Raw genomic sequence first — 26,343 nt, 5'->3', positions numbered from 1 at the left:
TCCATCGTGCTTCAGAATTTTTTCTAAAATCTTATTGAGATATTCTCCCCCTCAAAAATCTTAAGTGGTTCTCTGTTGTCTATAGGGTGAAACACAAACTCTTACCATAAGTATTGTTTGTTGTTTTTGTCTTCTTCTTCAGACTTTACATCTTCAGGATCCAGTCTGGCACTGAGTAGGTGTTCGAGCGTTTGCTAAATGACTGAATCTTTTGTATGGCTTCTTTGTTGTTTAATACCAAAACCACTTAAAACATTTAATCAGACTAAGCAGAGTGATAGCATGCTGGGCAGTCAATAAAGATTTGTTGAATGAATCTAGTTTCTAAATTCTACTGTAAAATCCTCTATCAGTAGTCCCAAGTACATACATGTTGGTGTGCAGTCAGTTGATCTAGCCTGCCCTACAGGAAGACTCTTCAGTACCGTGTATGCTTTTAGTTTACAATTAGTCATGCACACTCTCCAGACTGGGCTTGTGCCAAGAGTTACCAACTTAGGTGAAGTGTGTGTGGGCATTTCTGACAATTTCTGATCCATGAATAACTTCTATCAAATGAGAGAGCAAATCCACAACTTTCTGCTTGCTAGCAAGCTGCACCAAGTTAACCAAACCAGTGTGGGCCACAGCCATTAGCTGCTACAAAGGCTTCGCTTTGTGAACTGAAGGCGCTCCTTTGGAACTTGCTGACGGGGAGCGGGGAGCCACCGCATTGCAGCACAAAACTACCTGAAGGCTTCTCATGCAGAGGCTCCCCTCCGCCCCCCTAGAACTGGGAGCCCTGGAGTTTTTGCTTGGCCTTAAGAGACCAGGGCATGAAGCCCTTCTTGATGAGATCCGGGAAGCCGAACATGCTCTGGAAAGTGGAAGGCGTGTTCTGGAGAGAACCGGCTGAGGAGACAAAGCCCGCTCAGCCAGCCGACCAACGTCTGCCCTCCTTCCCCTGGTCTGGTTTAGCCCTCCTCATTTCCACTCCTCGAACCAGCCTGCAAATTTCCATATTTCAAGGGGGTGAAAAACAGCCTACAGCATAAAACTTGGTGCTTTGCTGTCCACATGTCCTAGCACTGAGTTCCTCGGGCCGCTCCTTTCTCCAGAGTAAGCCTGAAGTCTCCGACCCCACTGGCGCCCCAGGTCCCCACATCTCCGGAGGGGGTGATGGGGACGAACCCTCCGCGGCGCACGCGCTCTTCGCTGACCTTCCCCGGGAAACCCCTTCAAAAGCGCTTCCCCGGCACCTCACGCCGCCCCCGCCCTTCCTGCTCTTTCCGCTTCCTTTTTCGCGCCTGCGCGGACCCAATTGTTTTGGTTTTCCGGTGGGATCCGGCAAAGGAAAAAGGGCGGGGGCGCCTCGAGAACCCGGGAAACTGCAAAACTGCCGCTTGGGTCGCTAGGCGCGCGCGAGCGGCGGGAACGAAAACCTGGCGAGGGCCGGCCCACAGTCCCCAGCCCGCGCGTTCCCGGGCCGCGCCAGGGGCCCGCGAAGGGGGCGAGAGCGCGCCACAGGGGCGGGGCGGGAGCGGCGAGCCGGGCGTCTCGCGGCCCCGGGGCTGACGAGGCGGGGCGGGCGGGCGGCGCGGCTCCCGGGGGAGGAGTCTGGCGGTGGTCGGGCCCTGAGGAGCGTGCGGCGGCGCCCGCAGAGGACGGTGCTTTCCGCGCAGGACGGACCGACCGAAGGAGGGCGCAAGGGAAAACCGGAAGGAAGAGGCGGCGGCGGCGCCAGCCTTCCTCGGCCGGAGGCGGAGGCGAGACCCCGGCCCCGGCCGCGGCTGGAGGGCCACGCCCCCGCCGCCGCGCCCGAGGGGCCCAGTGTCTTTGGGGCGGCCGGCCGCACCGGATCCCAGCCCTCGGGACCGAGGGACGCGGGTGAGCAGGGGTCGCCAGCGCCGGGCCGGCGGGTGGGGGCAGCCCGCGGCGAGCTGTGAGGGAATTGGGGGAGGGCTGCGGCGGGAGGGGGCTCGGCCCTTTGTGGCTCGGCGGGCAGGGGGTGGCGGCATCTTTCAAACCCCAGACGCTTCCGCCGCGGGCGGGGGAGGGGCGCGGGCGGCCGGCGCCGCCCTCCGCAGCCCGCCGCGGCCCCTCTGCGCCCGGCGCCGGGCGGGGGCGCGGGCCCGGGGCGGCGGGGCGCGCCGCTCGCGGGGGCGTTTCCGGCCGCGGGTCTCCGGGCGGCGCCCTGGCCCGGCCCAAAGAAAGCTGTTTGCCGACGCACTCGCGAGGTGGTGGGCCGGAGCAGGGCCGGCCCTTCCGCGGCTTTTCTTCTCTCCTGGTAGCTCTGAAGTACCTGAGAGATGTCTAGATACGTGGGGGTCCCCTGATGATCTAGGAATGATCTTAAAAAGAAAGCAGAAGCTGCCCTTTGAAGCGGAAAATTGTGTACGTGTTTACTTGAGACTGTGAAATCGTGAACTTACTTGAACTCGACCACCTCCCCCTCCTTATGAATTGAGAAACCGTGGAGTAGAAGGATATCCTTTAGTTTGATGCGGGGCAGTTATTTTGGTTTAACGTCTTGTTCTTCTGGTTTAGCAATCTCAGATCTCTTATAGCCAGCCGCCTGAAAGGGAGAGGCGTCTCCTCCGCACGAGCCCCAGATCTCTAGAATTGTCCCTTATCAGTGAAAATAAAGAATCCAAAATGGAAAATTAACTTTGAAAGGGTGTGTTTGTGTGAAATATCTTCTATATCGGTTAGTTTTACGAAAACGTAGGGTGCGGGACTGGTCACGTGTTGTTTATACATGAATCTGTATGTCTGGCTCACCGAGCTTTCAGACATTCAGAAAGAAAACCCTGTCAGCAGTGTGGTCTGACCAAAATTATATTTTCTTCTATTGAAGCAACTAATTAACGGGGTGGGGTTTTTTTTTCCCCTCTCTTCTGAGTTGCGAATTTTGAATTTGAGTAGTATGAACTTCAAAGTTCTTGCCGTCGTAACTTATTTTAGTTAACCTTTGGTAAGGACTTTTTTTCCTGACGTTGTTTCAGAAGGACTTTTTTTTTTTCCTAACGTAGAGTAAATTGAAAAGTCGAACTAGTCAGTTGTTTTCTAGGCTTGATGGTGTGGAATTTTGCTGTTCTTTTCAGCTGGCTGCCAGCTATTGTTAAGCTGACTTTTTCACTTTGATCTTTTGTTGGTCGAGTGCTTAATGAAGCTCTTTTAAATTGGGCCCTGAAATCCTGAAGAGGTGGTTGTGTGTCAGTGAACTCTGCAGGACCGTGGCATTTCTGTTGAGCATGCTTCATGGTCCACGCTTGTCCACATAGTGCTGTGTTCTCTGCACATATTGGGTAGGAAGAGTTTTAAGTGCTGTAACTCTTCTCTTTTTGCTCTCGTAAGAAGCATTGCCGTAAAATTTGTTAACCTTATTCACAGGGCCTGTAAGGAGATGAGCGGGGGTAGAGATGTCGTAGTACTCGGGTCCACACACTTTCATAGGTTTTCTTTCTCCTGGTTAATGGAAATAATGAGATGTTTCATAAGATCCAAACATTGAACACTGTGTTTAAGGTGGATCGTAAATTCCTAGAAACTTGAATGTAGTCTTAAAAGCCAAAAGAGACATCGATTTTCCCAAAGATTGTACACAGTTATTTAGAAAAGAGTTGTTTTTCTCCTTGCCCACATTCTGAAGACCAGGAAAAAGGATTGGTCCTGCTGTCATAAAATATGTGAATGAAAATGTCGAAGTCGATTATATCTCAGCCTTGTCGTTTTCAGTTTTGGGGAGTTTAAATAGAACAAGTGGTATTTAAATAACTCATAGTATTAGAAATAACAGTGGATTTCAAATCCACTTTTTAAGTATGTGAAGATTACTCCTGGTTCCCTTGCCAGGAATGTGCAGCACCTAGATTTTTCTGTGTGAGAAGGGATTATTATAGGAGATTTGGGGAAAATATAGTCATTTAATGAGCGATGCTTCTCTTTCTGTGTTGCACTCCCATACCTGTGACAAGTTGTGACATATAACACCTTCCATTGTAGGCAGAGAATTCTAAGTATTCCTCAGTTTACCTTTTTTTTTTTTTTTAAAGAAACTGAGAAACTTCAGTAGCCCTAATCACTATTAAGTAGCTATACCCTTAATGACCTCATGAGTATGTTTGAACATCTGGGAAATATTTTCTTCTGCTGTTGTGATTGGAAAAAATCATTGACTTGGTGGAAAATGAAATCCCAGTGAAAAAGTTGGGGTCAATTCTGCTTTAGCCTCTATTTCTCCAGCTTTCTTAAGTCACCGTGCAGAGCTGGGAGGAAAAGAAGAAAAGCAATAGCCACATCAAAAGAACATACTACACATGTCTATCACAGATGGCATCTCCTTTATGTTCTTGTTTAATTTTTTAAAAGTGAGATAACTTATTAATAATAATGTAGTACAGAAGCTTATGCTTGTGACCTGAATTTACTTAGGGTAGTGAGCGTAATTAACTTGATGGAGCCTTTTCTCTGTGGTTGGAAAGGGGAACACAGGGGAATAGACCATAGCTCTGAATTTGATTAGAGTAGGGGAAGCTATACCGAAATTTATCAGACTTGATAAATTCTTCAAAAGGCAAGGTGTTTGTTTTTTACTTGATGTTTGTCACAACTCCAAAAAATTCTCTGTAGTGGTTGACAGTCAGTCTAAAGACCAAGTGGTCTTCCAAACAAACGTTCCCAACTGTTAGGGTGGTTTTGATAAGTTTGAAAGCAAACTGTTTCTGGCACCAATGTTTTGTTCTCCCAGAGGAGAAACCTGTCTCCTCAGTGAAATGAAGAAAACCTTGTTTTCTGCACAGGCATCAGCCTTCTCAAGATTAGTGTTTGTTGAACTAGTTTGTTTCATGATTTGTACCATCAAAATACTCCCTAAAAGCCTTGAATGAGTTTGTCTTATCTAAAAAACTATTCTCTCAGGGTATAAGAGAACTGTGTTTGAGTGCTGAGACCTGGTAATTGGGGCCCCTAGACCTGGTATAGGTATGGAGATTCAGAAGTTGGGAAAGTGCTATCAAAAGTATGACTAGTGAACATGTTAATAAAAATAATTGCAGATATTTATGTAGTAGTGCTGTGTGTCAGGCACTGTTCCAAGCTCTTTATGAAACTTGTTTAATCTTTAATCCATTGAACAGAGTTCTACTTTTATCCCCCATTTTACAGATGAGCATACTACAGCACAGAAAGTAAATAGCTTATGAAAGGTCAGGCAACTAATAAATTGCAGAATTGGGCTTTCCACCCAAGTAGTTTGGCCCCACAGTTCAAGATCTTAATTTTTTGGTGATACTTAATTTTTTGGACGTTCAGAATGCCTTGAATCATTTCCAACAAAAGTTTTCAATCTTCTGTATTGAGGTTTGTAGCATTAAAAGATGAGGGGCTGGCCCCATGGCTGAGTGGTTAAGTTCGCACACTCCGCTTCGGTGGCCCAGGGTTTCACCGGTTCAGGTCCTAGGCACAGACATGGCACCGCTCCTCAGGCCATGCTGAGGTGGCATCCCACATGCCACAACTAGAATGATCCACAACTAAAAATATACAACTATATACTGGGGGGCTTTGGTGAGAAAAAGGAAAAATAAAATGTTTAAAAACAAAAAAAAAGATGAAGCATCACCTACGTTAGTAATATACAACTTGAAAGTGCTTCATGCGGATGATGACCTGTAGCCCACTGCCCTTCTTCTCTATCACTGTTTTATCCCTACTGTATAATTTCTGTGCAATCCTTGTTCACAGCCTCCTCCCCATCATCTTTTTGTCTGCCTTTCAGTTAATATACACAGCCCAGTTAATTGCTATAATCAGTCTCATTTTCACTTTCAGTAGTTATTTAATCTTTTGTTCTTTCCTTGATCATCCAGGTCTTGCTTGGTTAATGTTGGAAAAGCTTGGTTTGCTTCTTTTGTGTTTCTGTAGCTACTGGAAGAGTGCTACAAATGACACACCTGTGGGATTGAAAACTAGGTTTCAAAGTGAAATTAGACACCTTCCTTTACCCTAGTAAAAACCACTGCCATCAACCCTGAAACCTTTAAAATTATTCAGTTATTTTTTAAAATTTCAGCCTTTCTCCAATTATTCTTGGTTTCTATTCTTTTAATGTCAATATTCAGAATTTATAAGATGAATGTAAAATTTTTTCTGAGTCTTGCTCAGAAAAAAAAAAGGAGAATTGGCAGCAAATGCCAGCTCAGGGCTAATCTTCCTCAAAAAAAAAAAATTTGGTCTTTGTTCCCTATTATTTACAAAAAGTCAGTGGGTAGAGAGAAGAAGATAGGCTCTCATGCTATCCTGCTATTCTCTGCCATTAAGCAAATCAATCAAAAACATTGAATTGAGCCCAGAACTTAGAAATAGGAGTAAGACTATCCATAATTTTTATATCAAAGTACGTTGCCCTTTATTAGATTCTGAATTTCATTATATCATGTTTGTATGACTCCCATTTAATTGTTATTTTAGTTGGCATTTTTCACTGTGGAATATGCTCCAATGACCAGCTTTAGAAGATAGAACTTTCCTATTAAGCTTGAAGTACCAGTTACCAGGAATTGTGGCATATAACAGTCATTTCCCAGTGTCTGGCCCTTCGTTCATATAATGAATCTGTGTGTCCACTAAATGACTTTACACAAGCATTTTCTTATATACGTGTTTTTTAAATATATCTAGATGTTGCTGTAGTTGAATAGTATTTTTGACTCTATAATAGTCTTTTCTCATTGTGGGTTTTTCCCCAACAAATTATCTTGGAGAGGAATGTCTTTTTTTTTTTTTAAACTTTAATAAAGCATGCTTCAACTAGATAAAAGAAAAAGCGTTTCAGAAGTCCGCTGAACCTCCAGTAGGTGGGGAAAGCAGTTATGTGGTTAGATAAAAGACGTTAGAATATTTCAGTTGAAAAGTAGAATATATACAGGTTAGATCAACGAAGCATGATATTTAATTCAACTTTCAAGCATTTAAGGTTTGTGCTTTTTCCTTGGTTTTGTGATCTGAAAGGAAAACATTCTTCTAGAAAAACAACTTGAGTTAGGCATTTTAGGTCACTGACTTAGTATTTGATCAAGAAGCAGTCTCAAGCAGAGATTGGTACATGTGGCCTGCAGCCTGTTTTTGTAAATAAAGTTTTATTGAAACACAATCATGTCCATTTATTTACATATTGTCTTTTGCTGCTTTCAGACTACAACAGCAAGAGTTAAGCATTTGGGAGAGAGATTTTATGGCTTGCAAAGCCTAAAATATTTTGTCTTTGTAGTATACCTTTTGAAAGATTTTTTTAAATTAGATAATCCTTGCGTATATTAATAAAACCTAGAAGGTTTAAATAGATCTTAACTAAGTTTTCTTCCTCTGCAATGTGAACCACTGTTAGCAGTGAGACCAAGTGCCAACTACCTCTTTTGTTCGTTTTACTTGTACTGCACTTTTTCTTATGGTAAAGAATAAAATTTCTTGGACTTTTATGTCTCTATTGAAAGTTTGGAAATGAAGATCAAGGCAGCTAGATTTCAAGAAAAATGTTTCTTATACCCAACTTGCTTCGCTCATTTGCCTCCCTCTTTTGGCTTTTGAGTTTATCTAGAAAAATTAGTTTTTAAAACACCCTGTTTTTAAGTGATAGTCATGGTTTTGGCTGTAGTCTGTATTAAAAGTAAATGCACTTGGTATTTTGGAGCTCTAGTGGTTGGCAAACTCTCAGTCTTGAGTACTTAGAGTACAATGACCAGCACTTGGTAAATACTCAATAAACATTTGTTAAGTTATCATAGTGATTAATTTATAGTAGAAAATTAAGGAAACAGTTTCCTTGATACCTAATAATCACTCAATCTGAGGATGCTAACTTCTACCGATAATAGGATGTGACTTATTTTGAAGCTAATTTTAGCTGTAATACAGAATGATATATGACAATATATTCATTAGAAAGGGAAATTTGTAAAATGTGTGAAATCACTGGTACAGACTATTTGACATGTTTAAGAGTATTTAGAGTATTGATTTCACGTTTTGTTTTTAGGAGAGAAGGAATCTTGTTACAGAATATGTTCATGTTATGACCATTTGAAGGTTATTGGTTGATGATCTTAAACTTTGCAGCTTTTCACATTTTTAGTTAATACATTTTGAAGTCTATGTTCCCAGAGAAATGATAGTTTTGTTTTGGATTGTCCTAGATACAGATCTATTTAAATTATTAATTTATTTACTTATCTGAATGATCTACTTTTTCTGCCTATTTTAATATTAAGATATCCTAAATAAAAATTACCTTATCAGGAAGAAAATGAACCCTAGATTACAAATGAAGGGGTGGGAAATAGGGGTGTATAATTCAGTGATAATGAGGATTACATAAAGTTGGCTCACTGTGTAATTTTCTAAAAGCAGACTTCAGTTGTTTTAATACAGTTTCAGTATATGATTAAAAAAAATCAAATCTAGTAAAACCAACGTAACAAATTAAATGGGGCCCAAAATAGTCATTGCAAATATCCACAGTGAGCCTGTACAGCTAGCCTGCAAGGAATTCTGGGATCTGGCAGTGTGATCCAAATCCATCCTGGTCCCGGCCGCCAAGTCCTGTCACCTGGTTTAAATATGGATGGCGACGATTTTGGGTCCTGCAGCTGAGGTTATGACTTTCAGTTTATTAAAGCATGCATTTCTGTAAGATAAATTTCTAGAGGTACAATTGATAGATAGAGGTAGTGAGCATTTACAGTGCCAAATATTGTATCTTCTATAATACTTCACTTGGAATTCTGAAATTCAGAAAGCTAAAATCAAGTTTTTAAAAAAACTTTGCAAAACCTGACCTGAAGTAACATGAGGCTATTTATAGTATTATTTTTCACACTGTTCATATTTCCTGCCACGAGTATGGTAATATGTTCAATTATGAAGTACTGCTCCAGACTCTTTGAGAGAGTCTTGTAATACATAGTATATGTACCACATTATTTCCATAAAATCTGAAAAGTTCTAAATTCCAGAATATATCTAGCTCCAAGAGTTTTAAATAAGAGCTTGTAGGTATGTGTTGACTTACACTCCTGTGTAAGAATGTTCATTTTCCTACACCCTCACTAATACTAGGCCTTGCTGCATTATTAATATGTGAAAATAGCCAGTGATACTAGGTATTGTTAGCCTTAGAGGTTGTAGTGGTAGAACTTAGATTTATAGTGTAACTTTCAGATTTGAAGAGCAAAGTCATTACCTTAAATGACCCAAAGTGTCACTCTGCCTTTGCACCTGTTTTAGTTACTTCTGTAGTTAACTTGGCTGGAAATTTGACGGTCTGTATCAAGTTAGCAGTTTGTGTAATAGTATAGTTTGGCAGGAAGTACAATGTGATCTTCTCTTTGACATATGGATGATATTTGGTGAGAAAAAGTATTAGTGGTTCCAATGATGGTCACATTCATAGGTTTCATGTCAACAGCACTTTATTGTTATGGGAACTGAGAGTCATTTAATTAGAAAAGAGGTGGTAGTTTTTAGCTAACTGTAACTGGCATTCCCTTTGGGTTTTCCCTCTTCCCAATTTGTAATTCCTCTGCCGTATGTTGTAAATACTGATTTCCAAATAACATTTTAAAGTTAAACTTTAATTCAGCTGGAATTTCTTTTGATGAGTGGTATGCAATATGCAGTATGACTAAAACCTAAGTTATTTTTTTTCGAGTATTTAGCCAATTGTTCCAACATCATTTGTTGAAATAAGCCCGTCTTCCTAATTTGAAATACCATGTTTATCATATCTAATTTCTTATGTTTACTTGGGTTTATCGTAGATTTGTAATACATTTTAATATTTGACTAGAGTCATGAGGAAAAACTTGCCCTTTCTTTCCCTCAAATATCTTGGCAACTTTTGTTCATTCTTCCAGATGAATCTTCTGCAAATAGGATTGAGATTGGATTTGCGTTAAATTTACAGATTTTGGAGAACATTCATATTTGTATAATATGAAGTCTTCCATGTAGGAACACGTCTCTCTATTTTAACATGTTTTATGTTTTTCCCCCCAGTAAAATTGTATGCTCTTATAAAGTTTTCTAGGAGGAAACCACTCTATGAAAAGAATATTGCATATACTTCCCTTACAGGATTGAACTGCAAATTTAAAAAATATGTAGTTTATACTTTGGAAATAGATTGAATCTATTTGCCAAATAGTTTAAGTAATTTAAATTAAATATAAAACCTTTGCTAATACATTTAAAGTATATCCCCAAAATGAGAATCTCCATGCAAGAGAAAGGAATTTTTTTTCCTCTTAAATTGTGGTCATATGTTGCTACTAAACAAATAACTAGCAGATATAGTTTTGCTGGTAATTTAAATTATTTTATTTTTAAAGAACTTTAAAAATATATGCTTATTGATGTGCTCCTTATTTTCTAGAATGTTTATATTTTGTTTAGTAGACAAAAAGTTAACTTAAAATTAGAAATGTTAATTTTTTTCAGCCTGTTTTTTGTTTTAAATGTAAGAGATTTTTTAAATGTTGCTTTTCTCATATTTTATTTTTTTGGTAATGTCTAAAGTTGAACTTCAAATAAATATAATTTATTTATATTTAAGTCTGCCATTTTAAATGTATTCTAAAAATGTATTGGCCTAGATACGCTAACCGAACTTTTTTTCTTTTTAGTTTCTCCGGAGGATCCACAGAACATAAGATGTTGCCACCAAATCTACCTCGTTTGTTACTCTCTTTGACTCATGAGCTGCACAACAATTGCAAATTTGAGCAAGATGTCTGCAGACTGTGTTGAAAAACTCTCAAGAACCTAATTAACACAGGATGACCTAGGAGTGATTCTAAGCCTATAACAAGATACTATTCATTAGTAAATGTGTCAGTCTTGGTTCTGAATGCTGCAGATAACAGCAAGCAGAGTTTCTCCTTTCTTTATTACTGAGGCATTCACTTGACCTTCCATCAGTAAGACTGACTTTTCTAATCTGTGCTGGGAGATTTTAATGGAATACAGTCATGTCCACTCAAGACGAGAGGCAGATCAATACTGAATATGCTGTATCCTTGTTGGAACAGTTAAAACTGTTTTATGAACAGCAGTTGTTTACTGACATAGTGTTAATTGTTGAGGGCACTGAATTCCCTTGTCATAAGATGGTTCTTGCAACATGTAGCTCTTATTTTAGGTAAGTACTTTAATCTTGGTTAGTTGGTAATTTCAAATGCAGAATGTTACCTTATTTTAATATTTTAATAGGAATTCTTTTAAACATTATTTAAATTAAAAAATAGATATCTTAATGTTTTCCTTAAATTTTTTATTTGCATGATATAGTATTTACCAAATCACTTCCTTGCCTGTATAAGTAAGGGACAAGTAAAAGAAATTTTACAAGGATTTAAATACAAGAAATTTATTGAAATTAACTAAAATTTTAATGATGGGGAGGCAAAAAGATTCAGAATACTATTTTTCCATTAAAAGAGAAAGAAAAACAAATGGGGTAATTTTCCCCTTGAGATTTTAAAATACTAAATTTAGAAAACTGGTCATTGTTTATAAATTTAAGAGTTACAGTAGGCTCAATAATAACTTTTAGAGGATAATTGGCACTGTATAGACATATTAAGGACTTTCATTTCCTTTGCAAAAATGTGTTTCTTTTTCTCACTCTCGGTTACTATTATCATTTGATACCCTTTTAGCCTTAGCAGGCTCCTTGTCAGTTTTAAATATTTAATAATTAATAACATTGTAGGTATTCTCTTTGCCTCAGAATGTAGAAGTTGATTTAGTTATTTATTGTTTGCTAATTACAAATAAATGAGGCTTAATTTTACATTTTTATAATATTTTGCAACTTGTAATCTTTTTAAAGTAGATTGCTCTTTATTATGAGTTCCATGAGAGGAGTAGAAGCTAAGGCATAGAAATTCTATTGTTTTATGCCCTTAGGTTGAATTTTTAACGTAATGTTTAAAAGAGAGAGGGTAAATAAAGATGAATTAAGTGTGGACCATTATATTCCTACTACAAATGTTTAGCGGCCATGAATGGAGATCAGTAAAGAAAGTTAGTTTCTTCTGCTCTTTAGTGGCAGCTATAGACAGCTGTAGTCAGGTTTAATCTTGACTTATCAAGACTAACATATGTGAAGGTGTAGAAACTTCACATTCCTCAGTGTAACATATCTTACCATAATTACAGAAGCTAAGGCCCAAATGCCAGTTGTCTTTGCTGTACCTGCAGTTTTTTCAGGTTAAACTGTGGATTTTTTGTGTAGTTTCAGACACTGATTTTCTTATGTTAGAAAGCTTAGCATATTTGCAAACAGTGGTTCAAAAACTTGGTTGATCATCGGAATCCTCTTGGGTGCTTTTACAAATAGAGATTGTTGGATTTCAAACCTAGAAATTTTGATTCATTGGGTCTGGTTTAGAGTTTCAGAATTTATACATTTAAAAGCTTCCCAAGGGGCCAGCTTGGTGGCATAGTGGCTAAGTGTGCACGTTCCGCTTTGGCAGCCCGGGGTTCTCCAGTTCGGATCCCGGGTGAGGACATGGCACCGCTTGGCAAGCCACGCTGTGGTAGGCGTCCCATATATAAAGTAGAGGAAGATGGGCACGGATGTTAGCTCAGGGCCAGTCTTCCTCAGCAAAAAGAGGAAGATTGGCAGCAGATGTTAGCTCAGGGCTAATCTTCCTCAAAAAAAAAAAAAGCTTCCCAAATGATTGTGATGTTCAGGGTGTTTTTTTAGATCTATTGGCTTAGTAAATGATGTTAGGAATTTGAGGTTACAGATTCAGTCAATACCTGGGCCCATTAGCTCTCCCTTTTTAATGGCCATTAATTATAAATTGATTACCCATTATTGGAAAGACTTTGTGCCTTAGTTATGGATTTTCAGATTTACATTTGTAATCAAAGGGTAGAATCTTTTGTGATAATAACCTTAGCAGTCATCTAGTCTAACTTAAAGCTATGCAGAAACTCTGTCGCTTTAAACTCTATCTGTAATATTTTCTGTATTATTGTCTTTATCAGCAAGTAGCACATAGGTTTATTTACGTATCTTCCTTTTTTTCTTTCCTATTTAAGTTTATTTGTGACTATATAGGTAATAACACAGTTCTTTTAAATTCTCTAGCCCTGAGATTATTATTTATCTTAACTGGTTGGGTTGGAGTTGGTTTTCCTGAAGACCAAGAAACTTAAATTTTTCATTAATGTTACAGTCTTAAAGACAATACAACCTTTTATTTTTTTGAGGAAGATTAGCCCTGAGCTCACATCTCCCACCAATCCTCTTTTTGCTGAGGAAGACTGACCCTGAGCCAACATCTGTGCCCATCTTCCTCTACTTTATACGTGGGACGCCTATCACAGCGTGGCTTCCCAAGCGGTGCCATGTCCTCACCTGGGATCCAAACTGGTGAACCCCGGGCCTCGGAAGGGGAATGTGTGAACCTAACTGCTGCGCCACCAGGCAGGCCCCTAATACAACCTTTTTAAGGCTGCTATTATTTCCTTATTACTAGCTAGTTCCCTTCTTTAGCATCCTTGGCCTTCCGAGATAATATATTCTGCATAAAGTGAATCAGGTAATAAGAAGTAGGAATAACAGTAAGTAGAAAGAAGAGTCTCATACATGTCTGAGATTAAAGTCACACTCATCTTTAAAATCCTGTGTCTGGGCCGGTTTTACAATGCACAAAATGAAAGCACTCATAGAGTAGGTTTTTTGTCCCATATATATTTTTTCTCTGGGTTGGGTAAATTATCACATACTCCCACAATAATAATTTGATTTTTTCCTAGATGTTCTTCAACTGGATTCTGCTTTCAGGTTTATAGATTTCATTATCTTTGCATATAATGCTACTAGCAATCTTTACCGTTAGAAATTTACTATTGGAAAATTTGCCTTTTGAACTAGATACGTTGTTCCTTTGAAGTTTGAGTTACCAGTTCCATCCCACCTCTGATATCAATAGAACCTCTGATATCAAAAGAACCTCTGAAATAGTAGTTTCTGCTTCTTAGTAACATTTACAGTTCATTTTAGACCCTAAATGAGAGATTATTTGAGAATTACTGAGCACCTCTTATACTGTGGTACTTCAGCCTGTCATAATATTATGTAATTCAGTATTTGCTGTTTCTTAAAAATGTCTGTTTAAAATTTTCATGATCAGATTGGCTAGGCTTCTACTGTCTTTGGTCTTCAGGAAGCACAGTTCCTTCCCAGAAGTCCATCATTCTGGTATCATAAACTGTAGTCTAGAATAACCAGTCTCGGTGTCATCTGTATAGTCAGCTGTTTCCTTGCCCTACTCCCTCTTCCAAGTTACTACCTCTACTGGAATAGACATAAAAACCACTTGACCCCTAAATCTTCCGTTTTTACTTGGAGCTCTTAGATTTCTTTTTCAGATTTCTGTTAGTTATCTCCTATTCTCCCGTGTCAAACAGGTAAAGCCAGTAGCAATAGGTGTTTTTTTTAAGGGTTTCATGTTATGTCTTGGATGTTTTTCAAGAATACTTCCTGCTCTCCATTGCTGGGTTGGGTTTATTTATAGCCATCCTGTAGTCTTCGGGAGATAGTCATCAGCTGCCCTGATTGAAGTTGTTTGTGCCTCTCCTCCCCTCCCCAGCTGCGTGAAGTTTAGCTGCTGTCTGCACTGCTCATTCTGAGCTACACCAGAAGTCACCAGTGACAACCTAATTGCTCTTGCAGTGTTTGTTACCCATCACTCCAGTTTTTTTTTTTTTAAAGATTTTATTTTTTTCCTTTTTCTCCCCAAAGCCCCCCGGTACATAGTTGTATATTCTTCGTTGTGGGTCCTTCTAGTTGTGGCATGTGGGACGCTGCCTCAGTGTGATTTGATGAGCAGTGCCATGTCCGTGCCCAGGATTTAAACCAATGAAACGCTGGGCCGCCTGCAGCGGAGCGCATGAACTTAAGCACTCTGCCACCGGGCCAGCCCCATCACTCCAGTTTTTGACACCCCACCTCTCTTGCCCTGAGTAGCATGGTACTGGCCTGCTTGGTCTTATTTCTCTGACGAATCTTTCTCAACTTTCTGTCGTTCTTTTCTCTTTTTTATCCTTATTGAACTCTCCCTCAGGTTGATCATTGGGATTCTGGGTGGATTTTTCTTTTAGTTTTTTCACTCTCCTTCAGGTAACTTACTTGGCTTGAACACATCACTTTGTAGATAATTCACAGTCCATTGTGTTAACGCCTTACCTTCTCTGAAGTTCCACTAATACCAAATACTTAACTGATTATTGTATTATTTCCATTTGATTCAACTGTCCTTACCTCAAATTAAATATATCCAAAATTTAACTCACCTTTTTCCCAGGGTTAACTTTCTTCCTTGACCTTGGAATTTTTCAGTAGTTCACAATATTTTTTCAAGTCTTTGCTTGAAAATAAACAGGTAGCTTTGATTTTTATCCCCTACCTATTTCCTACTCTATCCCTTTCCTTATCTTCAGAAAATCACCAGATCTTGTTAGTTGTTTGTAATAGCTTTTGTATCCATTTCTGCCACCCTAGCTTAGGTTCTTCCTTCTGATCTAGTTATTGCAGTAGCTTCGTAACTAGTATTTTGATCTCTAGCCTTTGACCCTTGAGGTCTGTCAGTAGAGTATTCATCCTAGAATATATTTTATTATGCTAATAATACCATGCTCAAAACTCTTCAGTGTTTTCCACTTACCTACAAGAAAAAGCTCAGACTCCTGTGTCTCATTTTAAAAGCCCTCTGTGATTTGAGTGCCACTTATCTTTCCAGTTCACTTTCTAGTCTCCTGCATAAGCCCTTATGTTCAGCCATGCCCCTGGAGAGAACAGTTCTTATGTTCTACTCTCACTCACTGTTTCATCCATTTTGAGTGCCTTCCTCATCTTGTCCTTGAGGGGCCCAGGCTAGTGACTGTTGTGATAACCACTTTTGATCACTACAGGCTTTTCTCTCCCATGCGTGCAATAATATTCTTTGCATTGCTTTTTCGTCCTCCCTTTATATGGGCTCTCTGCTTTGTATTCTCCATAATGCTAATTGTCTTTCCAGTATGGTTTCCTATATACAGTAAATTTTTAGGAAACTATTCTGCATGTTTTTAGGAAATCATTTGAGTAAATTAAATTTTTAACTTTTTTTTTGAGGAAGATCAGCCCTGAGCTAACATCTGCCGCCACTCCTCCTCCTTTTTTGCTGAGGAAGACTGGCCCTGAGCTAACATCCATGCCCATCTTCCTCTACTTGATGTGTGGGACACCTGCCACAGCATGGCTTGCCAAGTGGTGCTATGTCTGCACCCAGGATCTGAACCGGCAAACCCTGGGCTGCCAAAGCGGAACATGCAAACTTAACCACTGTGGCACTGGGCTGGCCCCAAAATTTTTAACTTTATTGAGATATCATTTACATGCCATAAAGTCCACCCATTTTAAGCATACAATTAAAATGAATTTTAGTATATTTAAAGAGATGTACAACCATCTCTGCAATCTAATTTGCAACTTTCCATCACCTTGTACCCATTTAAAGTCACTCACTGTTCTTACAGCCCTACGTAACTACTAATCTCCCTTCTGTCTCTTTATATATTTGTTTTTGGGGGCATTTCATATAAATGGAATCATATAATATGTGATCTTTTGTATCTGGCTTCTTTGAGCATAATTTTTTTTTGAGGTTCATCTGTGTTGTAGTATGTATCAATACTTAGCTCCTTTTTATCGCTAAATAGTATTCCATTGTATCAATATAAGGAATAAATGAATTTTGATGTTTTCATTCAGGGTGGCAGAGTGGAATAATTTGGTATATATCTTTGGCACTAGATTGTACTTTTCTGTTGTCTCCCTTAAAAGTGTTCCCTTTAAGTTGTCCATCAGTAAATACCCTAAATAAAAATCCCACATTACGCAGTTTTTCTTTTTAGCTCTACATTTGTTTTATGCTAAACCTGTAAGCTTTGTTTTCCCCCTCCTGTAGAGCCATGTTCATGAGTGGACTAAGTGAAAGCAAACAGACACACGTACACCTGAGGAATGTGGATGCAGCCACCTTACAGATAATAATAACTTACGCATACACGGGTAACTTGGCAATGAATGACAGCACTGTAGAACAGCTTTATGAAACAGCTTGCTTTCTGCAGGTAAGCAGTTTTTTCTTTCAGTAATATATATTTACTGGTTTATTTTCTCAGGAAACATTGTTTCATCAGTGATGTCTTACAGCTATATAGTTTTCTTATTGCAGGAAGGTAAAAATTTTCTTCTGTTTTTAAAATATGCAAGAGAAAACCAGAATAGAATTTGATGAACCAGTAACCTTGTTTAGTTTTATGATGAGAACTTAATTAATAAGGTAGGTGTAAATTTTATACTGGTTTCATATTCTGTCTACCCGAGAATTTAGATTTCAAGTAAAAGCAATTTTTAACAGTGTTTATTAAATTTAAGTGCTTCAAAATTTTTTGCTAAAAGCTTAGATGTACTAATTTTTGATGGTGTTACTTTTCATAGAAAATTTCTAGATTCTCATGGAAATTACCAAATTTGAATATTTGTAGTATCATGTGACCATACTGAGCTATTAAAGTATTTAAACTAAAATAAAAAGTGATGATTGATATATTTACATCGATAAATTTTTACTCTGTATTTTCCCCTCAAAATTTTTTTCAATTTTAGGAGGAATATAAAGTGTTTTCCCCATTCTTTCCCCTGCTTTGGAATAACACTTTGTATTTCAGAAACCGAAAATTTCTTCAAAGGGAGAACCTTCAGACTAAAGGTTAAAGTTTGGAAGCACACTTCGTGGTACCTAGTAGGTACTTGATAAATGTGTGCTGAATGGATGTGAATGACACTTGGTTGAACACCAGTATATGAGTGTAACTTCAGGAACCAGAACTCAGTCCTTGCCTTACGTAGCTGTCTTCTTTTTTAGTTCTGTACTGGTTTTTTTCCACATAAAATTGTGCAGTATCCTGCTGTACCCGTAACTCTTGGGAAATTGAGGTCATGGTATCTTCCTGGTGCTTTAAGAGTCAAAGACATTCACATCCTAAATCCAAACTTGAAAGAGGGAAATGCCTACTGTAAGCATTTTCTATAGCCTGTAAGTTTTTATTACCTTTTTAAAAGCCAGGAACTAAAAGCAATGTTTTTTAGAATTACTAAAAAATTGAGGAATTTTAAGAAATTTGAATTCCAGGACACTTTGCTACTGTAAATAGTGGCACTGTACTTTATAATTTTTTTCCAGCATGTTAGTGAAACCCATATGCCTATGCTTGTCCAAATGTAAAACAAGACTCTGCCACTTGAACTGGGTCACCCTGGCAAACCTGGGATAGGACATTTTGTGACTGCCAACATGAATTTCACTATTAGCCACATGAAATGATAATATTTTTATATGCCAGATACTGTACTAAGGCTTTATATGGCTTCTTATGTGATCTTTACAATAATCGTTTGTAAGAATTTCCCCATTTTACACAAGAGAAAACTGAGGCTTAGAGAAGTAAAGCTACTTGTCTCTTGTGTACACACTGAAGCCAGGAATCTTGCTTTGCACCTTAAACTGCTTCTAGTTAACCACTATGATGCTGCATAGTATTTATTAGTAGGTAGCATTTCTGATTCAACTGAGATCTACTTTTCCTTCTTAAGAAAAAACAGATCTAGATAACGTAAAAGTGGCTAAGATGGGTCATTTAAATGTAGTAAATTATGACTGCATATAAATGTGTTTATTGTTCCTTTGGTTATCTTATTTCACTAGATAAGAAAGGCAAATAATAACTACTCTTAGTCACTGTGCATGATTTTCTGGTTTTATAGGTCTTGTCCATGTTGAGAAAACTGGATTCTAGCTAGTCCACAATAATCGTTTCTTTTACTATGATGTATTTACATTGTTTCCATTTGGTTCTCTCAATTATGTATTTTTTAAAGCCTAGAAAAGTATAGAGCTTATTCATGAATTTCCTTACTGTTCCTTTAAGGCTATTTGGTTTTTTAAGAGCCTATTTAATGTTATACTACCGGCTCCTAAATAGGGCAGTTAAGTAGGCCAGTGGACAGGAAGAAGAAATGCAAAACTGGGCTCTGTCTTCTGATTTATTACTGGAAGATGACACCTCTTAGCCCAAACATATATATCTAAAAATATAAACTACAGTATAGGGTTCTGATTAATATACCTGAGTCTTACATAAAAATAAAATTTGTCTATCCTGCCTTTTATCAGCCTTTTTTTTCCTTCCCATTTTAGGTAGAAGATGTGTTGCAACGTTGTCGAGAATATTTAATTAAAAAAATTAATGCAGAGAATTGTGTTCGACTGTTGAGTTTTGCTGATCTGTTCAGTTGTGAGGAATTAAAACAAAGTGCTAAAAGAATGGTGGAACACAAGTTCACTGCTGTGTATCACCAGGAAGCGTTCATGCAGCTGTCACATGACCTACTGATAGACATTCTCAGTAGTGACAATTTAAATGTAGAAAAGGAGGAGACAGTTCGCGAAGCTGCTATGTTGTGGCTAGAGTACAACACAGAATCACGATCCCAGTATTTGTCTTCAGTTCTTAGCCAAATCAGAATTGATGCACTTTCAGAAGTAACACAGAGAGCTTGGTTTCAAGGTCTACCACCCAATGATAAGTCTGTGGTGGTTCAAGGTCTGTATAAGTCCATGCCCAAGTTTTTCAAACCAAGACTTGGAATGACTAAAGAGGAGATGATGATTTTCATTGAAGCATCTTCGGAAAATCCTTGTAGTCTTTACTCTTCTGTCTGTTACAGCCCCCAAGCAGAAAAAGTTTACAAGCTGTGCAGCCCCCCAGCTGATTTGCATAAGGTTGGGACTGTTGTAACTCCCGATAATGATATCTATATAGCAGGTGGTCAAGTTCCTCTGAAAAACACAAAAACAAATCACAGTAAAACAAGCAAACTTCAGACTGCCTTCAGAACTGTGAATTGCTTTTATTGGTTTGATGCACAGCAAAATACTTGGTTTCCAAAGACTCCAATGCTTTTCGTCCGCATAAAGCCATCTTTGGTTTGCTGTGAAGGCTATATCTATGCAATTGGAGGAGATAGTGTAGGTGGAGAACTTAATCGGAGGACCGTAGAAAGATATGACACTGAGAAGGATGAGTGGACAATGGTAAGCCCTTTACCTTGTGCTTGGCAGTGGAGTGCAGCAGTTGTGGTTCATGACTGCATTTATGTGATGACACTGAACCTCATGTACTGTTATTTTCCAAGGTCTGATTCATGGGTAGAAATGGCCATGAGACAGACTAGCAGGTCTTTTGCTTCAGCTGCAGCTTTTGGTGATAAAATTTTCTATATTGGAGGGTTGCACATTGCTACGAATTCTGGCATAAGACTCCCCTCCGGCACTGTAGATGGGTCTTCAGTAACTGTGGAAATTTATGATGTGAATAAAAATGAGTGGAAAATGGCAGCCAACATCCCTGCTAAGAGGTACTCGGACCCCTGTGTTAGAGCTGTTGTAATCTCAAATTCTCTGTGTGTGTTTATGCGAGAAACCCACTTAAATGAGAGAGCTAAGTATGTCACCTACCAATATGATCTGGAACTTGACCGGTGGTCTCTGCGGCAGCATATATCTGAACGTGTACTGTGGGACCTAGGGAGAGATTTTCGATGCACTGTGGGGAAGCTGTATCCATCCTGCCTTGAAGAATCTCCATGGAAACCACCAACGTATCTTTTTTCACCGGATGGGACAGAGGAGTTTGAACTGGAAGGAGAAATGGTTGCACTACCACCTGTCTAGTTGGGGAGTTCAGGGGGTGCACACTTGATCTATGTGCTTTGTCATTTTCTTTGCTCAGCAAGAGAGGCTATGAAAGGACTAAATATGAGTACATAAAAATCTATCTTTGATAAATTTTATTTTTATGCCCTACTTAATATTTGCATCAGTATAATATATATCAGTGAGTCTTACAGAAAGATATGCTTCCATAATATGAAATAGATTATCCAATAATTGAGAAACTTTTATGTGTATCATGAGCATAAGAATCTGGATTATCTAACATTGATAGCCCTGTGTATGTACAGTTCAGAAAGTTCACTAATTAAAGTAGTTTCCTGTTCCTAGTGTGGTATATCGCAAATTGTGCTGAGGTTATTTTAGTATATGTATTTCATTCCTGTGCTTCTCTTCTGAAGTCCTGGAATACGGTTTTTTCAGTGTAATTAATTCAGCTGCACTTAACACTAATAATGTCCATGTTGGTATAGAAATGCTTTCTAAATCCTATCCTAGAGTTGAGGAAGATCTTCCATTTTATGGTATTGCACAGGGAAGCTATGACTGCAGGATCAGTCTAACTGTACTAGTAGGTGCATGTATTCTCTTTTCACTAACTTATCCTTGTCTATCTAGAATACAGGTCTTCCAATCAGCTGGTCATTTATCAGGTGTGGACTTAAGTTGCTGGGCTTGCAATAAGAATTGCTAGTCCCTCATTGTGCGGGTCTGTGTGGAGCTTTAATCAGTAAATGCCTCCACTTTCTGTATTACATTAACATTGGCTCATGCATATAACTACCTGCTGCTGTTGTATTTCTCCATCTTAAAGATCTAGAGTGGGTTAACCAGGTCATTACATCTTAATTTAATAACAAGCATTACTGTAGAGTGATTGTGTATAGATACCTGTTAGCTGTCAGGGTGTGTTTTTTTTAACCTGTTGTGTGTGTGGGGGGGTAGGATTAGAAAGGTGAACTGTTCAGGAATTCTCTGCACTAGCTGTGCAGAAGAGCAGATAACTAGTGCTGCTCTGGCATTAATCCCAGGAACCACTAGCAGTAGCGGGGTGCCGCCAATCTAACATGAGCACAGGTGCTTCATGACAAACATTACTAGCATGTTCAGCTGCATAATGTTCTGGCACTGTATTTTGAATGACATTAATTTATTAAATAAATTGTATATATTCAATATCTTTTTCTTTTGTGATGAGAATGGTGTAATGGTCTGCTTTTAGTTTTAATTTTACTGGGTCAGGTTAGCTTGTTACAGGTGGTTTTTTCAGAATTTTTGCTTGACATACACATACACATACATAGCAGATATGGTATAAAATATATATATTTCCCTTTTTATTGTCTGATTGAGCCTTACCATATCAACAAACTACAGATCAAAGGCGATGCCTTTCAACCCTATTTGCCTAGTAGCTTCATCTGGGTACTTTTAAAAGCTTAGGATGATGCCTGAGCCTCATCCCAAACAAAAGGAACCAGTCTCTGGTGGGTGGACCCAGCAACAGTATCTTTCAAAGCACCGTTGGTGCTGCTTTTCTGCAATCCTATTGAGAACCATTGGTTTAGGCCTTAAATATAGGGATTTGATTCTAGATTACCAGTCTTCCCAGAACACATTATTGATCATGTTTACAAACTTTAACTGCATGAAGTCCAAATTCTTGAGCACATTTAAGGCTCTCTGTAATTTGGCTTTAAATTACCTTTACAGCCTTATCTTAAACTGTTTTCCCACAAACCTTAACTTCTGATCAGGCTTTTGCTATACTTTTCTGCCTTTGCCTATGCTACTTGCTCTACTCAGAATGGTCTTTTCATCCCAACTCTCCATGTGGCTCTCTGTATTCAAGATCTGCTTAAGGCAATTTTTGAGTGAATGCTTCCCTGATACCCTGTGCTGTAAAGAATGCCTTCTCACATCCTTAGTACCTTGTCCCTTCATCTGTTGATTGTACCGATCATTCTCTTTAGTATTCTTATTGGTCTTAATGCTTTTCTACAAAATGATCAAGTTTTTGAGGGTAAGGACTTTTTTATATATGGCTGCATCCCCCTACAGTGTAGCATAGTTGGTGATAAAAATGTTGAATGAAAGCAGGTATATCCAGATGCGTTTGAGTCAAACCCAATATACCAAATCCTTTGTTCTCGTTAGGAGTTCCATTAGTCACCTTTTTTCTTACCTCTCCATCCAGCTTAGATCTGTCGTCTTAGTACTTCTGCCACTCTCTTGGCAATATCCTAAACTCCTTTGCCTTATTACCATTTTATACCTGTGCGGCAAAACCTGAATCTTAGATGAGTTCAACTCTATCTGCCTTATCTGATTACTGTTGGGTTGCTGAGCACTGCTATGGAAAACCACGTGATGATACAGATTGGTGCCACTATATAATTTGCAGTCACCATCCTCAGCTACGTCCTCAACATTAGCAAGCTGTCCTTCATTCTTCAAAACAACTTGAAACTTCCAGTCTCATTAAATCTTTACCTTCCCCAGCTCTGCTATTAGCAGATTCTATTTCACAAGAGAAACAGTAGAAGGGAAACTTCCTGAGCTATCCATCACCAAATCTGTCTGTACCCGCATCTACTATAGGTTCTCTCCTAATTCAGAAAGAGTAAAAGTATTAAGGATCTGTGTTAAAGATACCATCCTTTCCAACCTTCGTACAAAGTTTGCTCTTTGTGAGACTCTCCTGGCTCCCACACTTGCTTGTGCGCCAGGATCATGTCAGGAACTTAAATACAGATTCCTGGACTCTACCCAAACCTTAAACCTTAAGCCTCCTCCCCAGCTGATTTTTATGCAGTCTTCTCATTCCTTCACTATCTTCAACTTCTCTATTTTGCTTCTTCCTTTAAACATAACCAAACCTTTTTAAATGAAAATCTCCCTCTTCAACTCTTCCCCTCTTTTCCCCTTCACAAACCTGATTTCTTTCCTGAATTGTCTTTTGATGAACTACATGTCACCATTTGCCACGACCCATGTGAGACTGGTTTCTGCTGCTGTCCACTCGAACTTGAACTTCAATTTTTTTTTTTTAAGTTCTGAGGCAACTTTGTTCATTTTGTTTGCTAAACACTTTATTTGAAAGATTCTACACTGGATTGTGACGTTATGCCACCTGGTTTTCTTCTACCTCTGGGGCCTTTCCTCAGACTCTTGCTGATTTCACCTCTAACCATCTCTTAAGTCTTGGTCTTCTCTTCACCCATGCCCTAAGCAATACTGTTCACTTCAGTGACTTATGTTGACTCCCTTCAGCTTAGACCTTCACCTGAGAGCCACATTGGGAAATTGTCTTAGCTTGGGCTGCTATAACAAAGTACCATGGACTAGGTGGCTTATAAACAACAGAAATTTATTTCTCACAGTTCTGGAGGCTAGAAGTCCAACATCAGGGTGCCAGCATGGTCAGATTCTGATGAGGGCCCCAGTCTGGGTTGCAGACTGCCAACTTATGTCCTCACATGACAGAAAAAGTTTTAGCAAGCTCTCTGGCCTCTTGTAAGGGCACTAATCAGATTTATGAGGGTTCTACTCTCATGACCTAATTCCTTCCCCCATGGCCTCACCTCCCAAACTGTCACATTGGGATTAGAGTTTCAGCATATGAATTTTGGGGGACACAGTCCATAATAGATATCTACCTTGAATATCTCAAAGTTATCTCAAATTCAACATCTTAAGATCTTCTCCCACCCCCACCTCACACACTTGCTTCTGGTTCCACTTCTGTCAGTAAATGGCTCCATCATCCATCCTGTTGCTTAAGCCAGAATCTTGGAGGTTAAATTTGGCTCTTCCCTATGCTTCACCTCCATATCGTGTCAGTCACCAGGCCTTGTAGGGTAAGTATCTGTTGAATTCATCCTCACTTCTGACACGTTAATCTGGAACCCCTGTCATCTCTCACCTGGAGATTTCCTAAGTCACTTAAAAACAACAACAGCTTTATTGAGCTGTAATTCACATACCTACAATAGAATGGTTTTCAGTGCATTGACAGAGTTGTGCAATCACACAATTGTAGAACTTTCTATGACCCCTGAAACCCTTATCCACTCTCCCTTGCCCCCCTAAGTGATCTCTATTGGTACTGTTCTTTGCTCACACTTTCTCCACACTGCAATCAACTTATCTTTTTCAAACAAATTTAATGTCATTGCTTAGAACTCTTATCGTTCTTGTAATAAAGTCCAGGTTCCTTTCTGATTTACTAGGCCTTTAAAATCTGGTCTCTGCTTGCTTCTCTGGTCTAATTTCCTTCCTTACAATTTACGAACTCACTAAATTGAGATTTTTAATGAACCTTGTCCTTTTTCATATACAGTTTTTTCTGCCTCAAACACTCTCCCGCTTTGACTTGTTAGATCTAAGGTGACCATATGTCCTAGATTCTGTTTTCCCGTTCACTTTGAAGAGTGCCCCTGTCTGGATGGTAAATGATACGGTAACCCTGGTTAAATTCAATTTACACTTCAGATAACTTCCTCCAAGTAGCTTTTTTTTTTAATCCTACTACTTTGTGCTTCCTTTATTTAAATCTCACTTATACCCCATATTGCTAAACACTAATCAAACTGTCTGAGAGTTACTTTTTTTTTATTGTCTTCACCACTGCTGAGAGGGCAAGGGCTTGTGTCTCTCCTATTTATTTCTGTACCCTCAACATCTAGCAATGCCTGGCACGTAGTAGGCACACAGTCAAATCTATATAAAGGAGTGTATAGGTCACACGGGGAATTTGAATTACAGTAAAATCACTCAGGCCACTACTTTGTATGGTAGTAATTAGTGCTGGAGTGTCTCTGATACTATGGAAAAAGAATTTGTCAAATTAACATCAGATGAGCTGGCATTAAACTGCAACATAAAAAGGATTTGACCAAGTATGGTTTATCCCAGGAATGAAAGGCTGGTTTAATATCTGAAGATCACATAATATACCATATTAACAGAATAAAGGAGAAAGATCATATCATCTCAATAGACACAAAATATTTGACAAAATCCAAGACCCATTTATGATAAAAGTAAATTAGAAAGAAGGAAATTTTCTTAATCTGACCAAGAATATCAGTGGAAAACCCACAACTAATATCATACTTAATGGTGAAAGACCGAAAACTTTCCCTATAAGATCGGGAGCTAGATAGGGATATCTGCTTTCGTCACTTCTATTTGAAACTATACTAGTCAAGGCAAGATGGCAAGAAAATGAAAGGGCATATGGCTTAGAAAGAATTTTAGAAGAAAAAAGCTACTAGAACTAATAACTTAGGAAGGTCATAGGATACAAGATCAAAATGTAAAAGTAAAAATCAGTTGTATCTATATATTATCAATTAACCATAAAAATTCCCTAACGATGATATAAAAAAAATCACACTTAGGAATAAATATAACAAAAGATGTGTAAGACCTGTACACTGACAACTACACAACATTGCTGAGGCAGATTGAAGAAGGCCTAAAGAATTGGAGAGATATACCGTGTTTG

At 38.9% G+C, this 26,343-nt stretch overlaps 1 protein-coding gene across 2 annotated transcripts; it reads left to right on the top strand.

Annotated features, from left to right (window-relative positions):
- Positions 1-1,529: 1,529 nt before the first annotated feature.
- Positions 1,530-22,009, top strand: KBTBD2 (kelch repeat and BTB domain containing 2). 2 transcript variants are annotated; one of them, XM_001500873.7, is made up of 4 exons: positions 1,530-1,866; positions 10,659-11,173; positions 17,001-17,166; positions 19,296-22,009. In XM_001500873.7, exons 2-4 carry the CDS (start codon positions 11,004-11,006, stop codon positions 20,829-20,831), a joined length of 1,872 nt encoding a protein of 623 aa, XP_001500923.1. In that variant the 5' UTR covers positions 1,530-1,866; positions 10,659-11,003; the 3' UTR covers positions 20,832-22,009. The 2 variants fall into 2 exon arrangements, with proteins under 2 accessions (XP_001500923.1, XP_070120907.1); XM_070264806.1 differs by lacking the exon at positions 1,530-1,866 and adding an exon at positions 2,108-2,373.
- The last annotated feature ends 4,334 nt before the right edge of the window (positions 22,010-26,343 follow it).

Source organism: Equus caballus, chromosome 4 (genome assembly GCF_041296265.1).
Source record: "Equus caballus isolate H_3958 breed thoroughbred chromosome 4, TB-T2T, whole genome shotgun sequence".
NCBI classification, from domain to species: domain Eukaryota; kingdom Metazoa; phylum Chordata; class Mammalia; order Perissodactyla; family Equidae; genus Equus; species Equus caballus.
The sequence above is the reverse complement of the archived record's forward strand: the minus strand, read 5'-3'. Positions and strand labels throughout refer to the sequence as shown.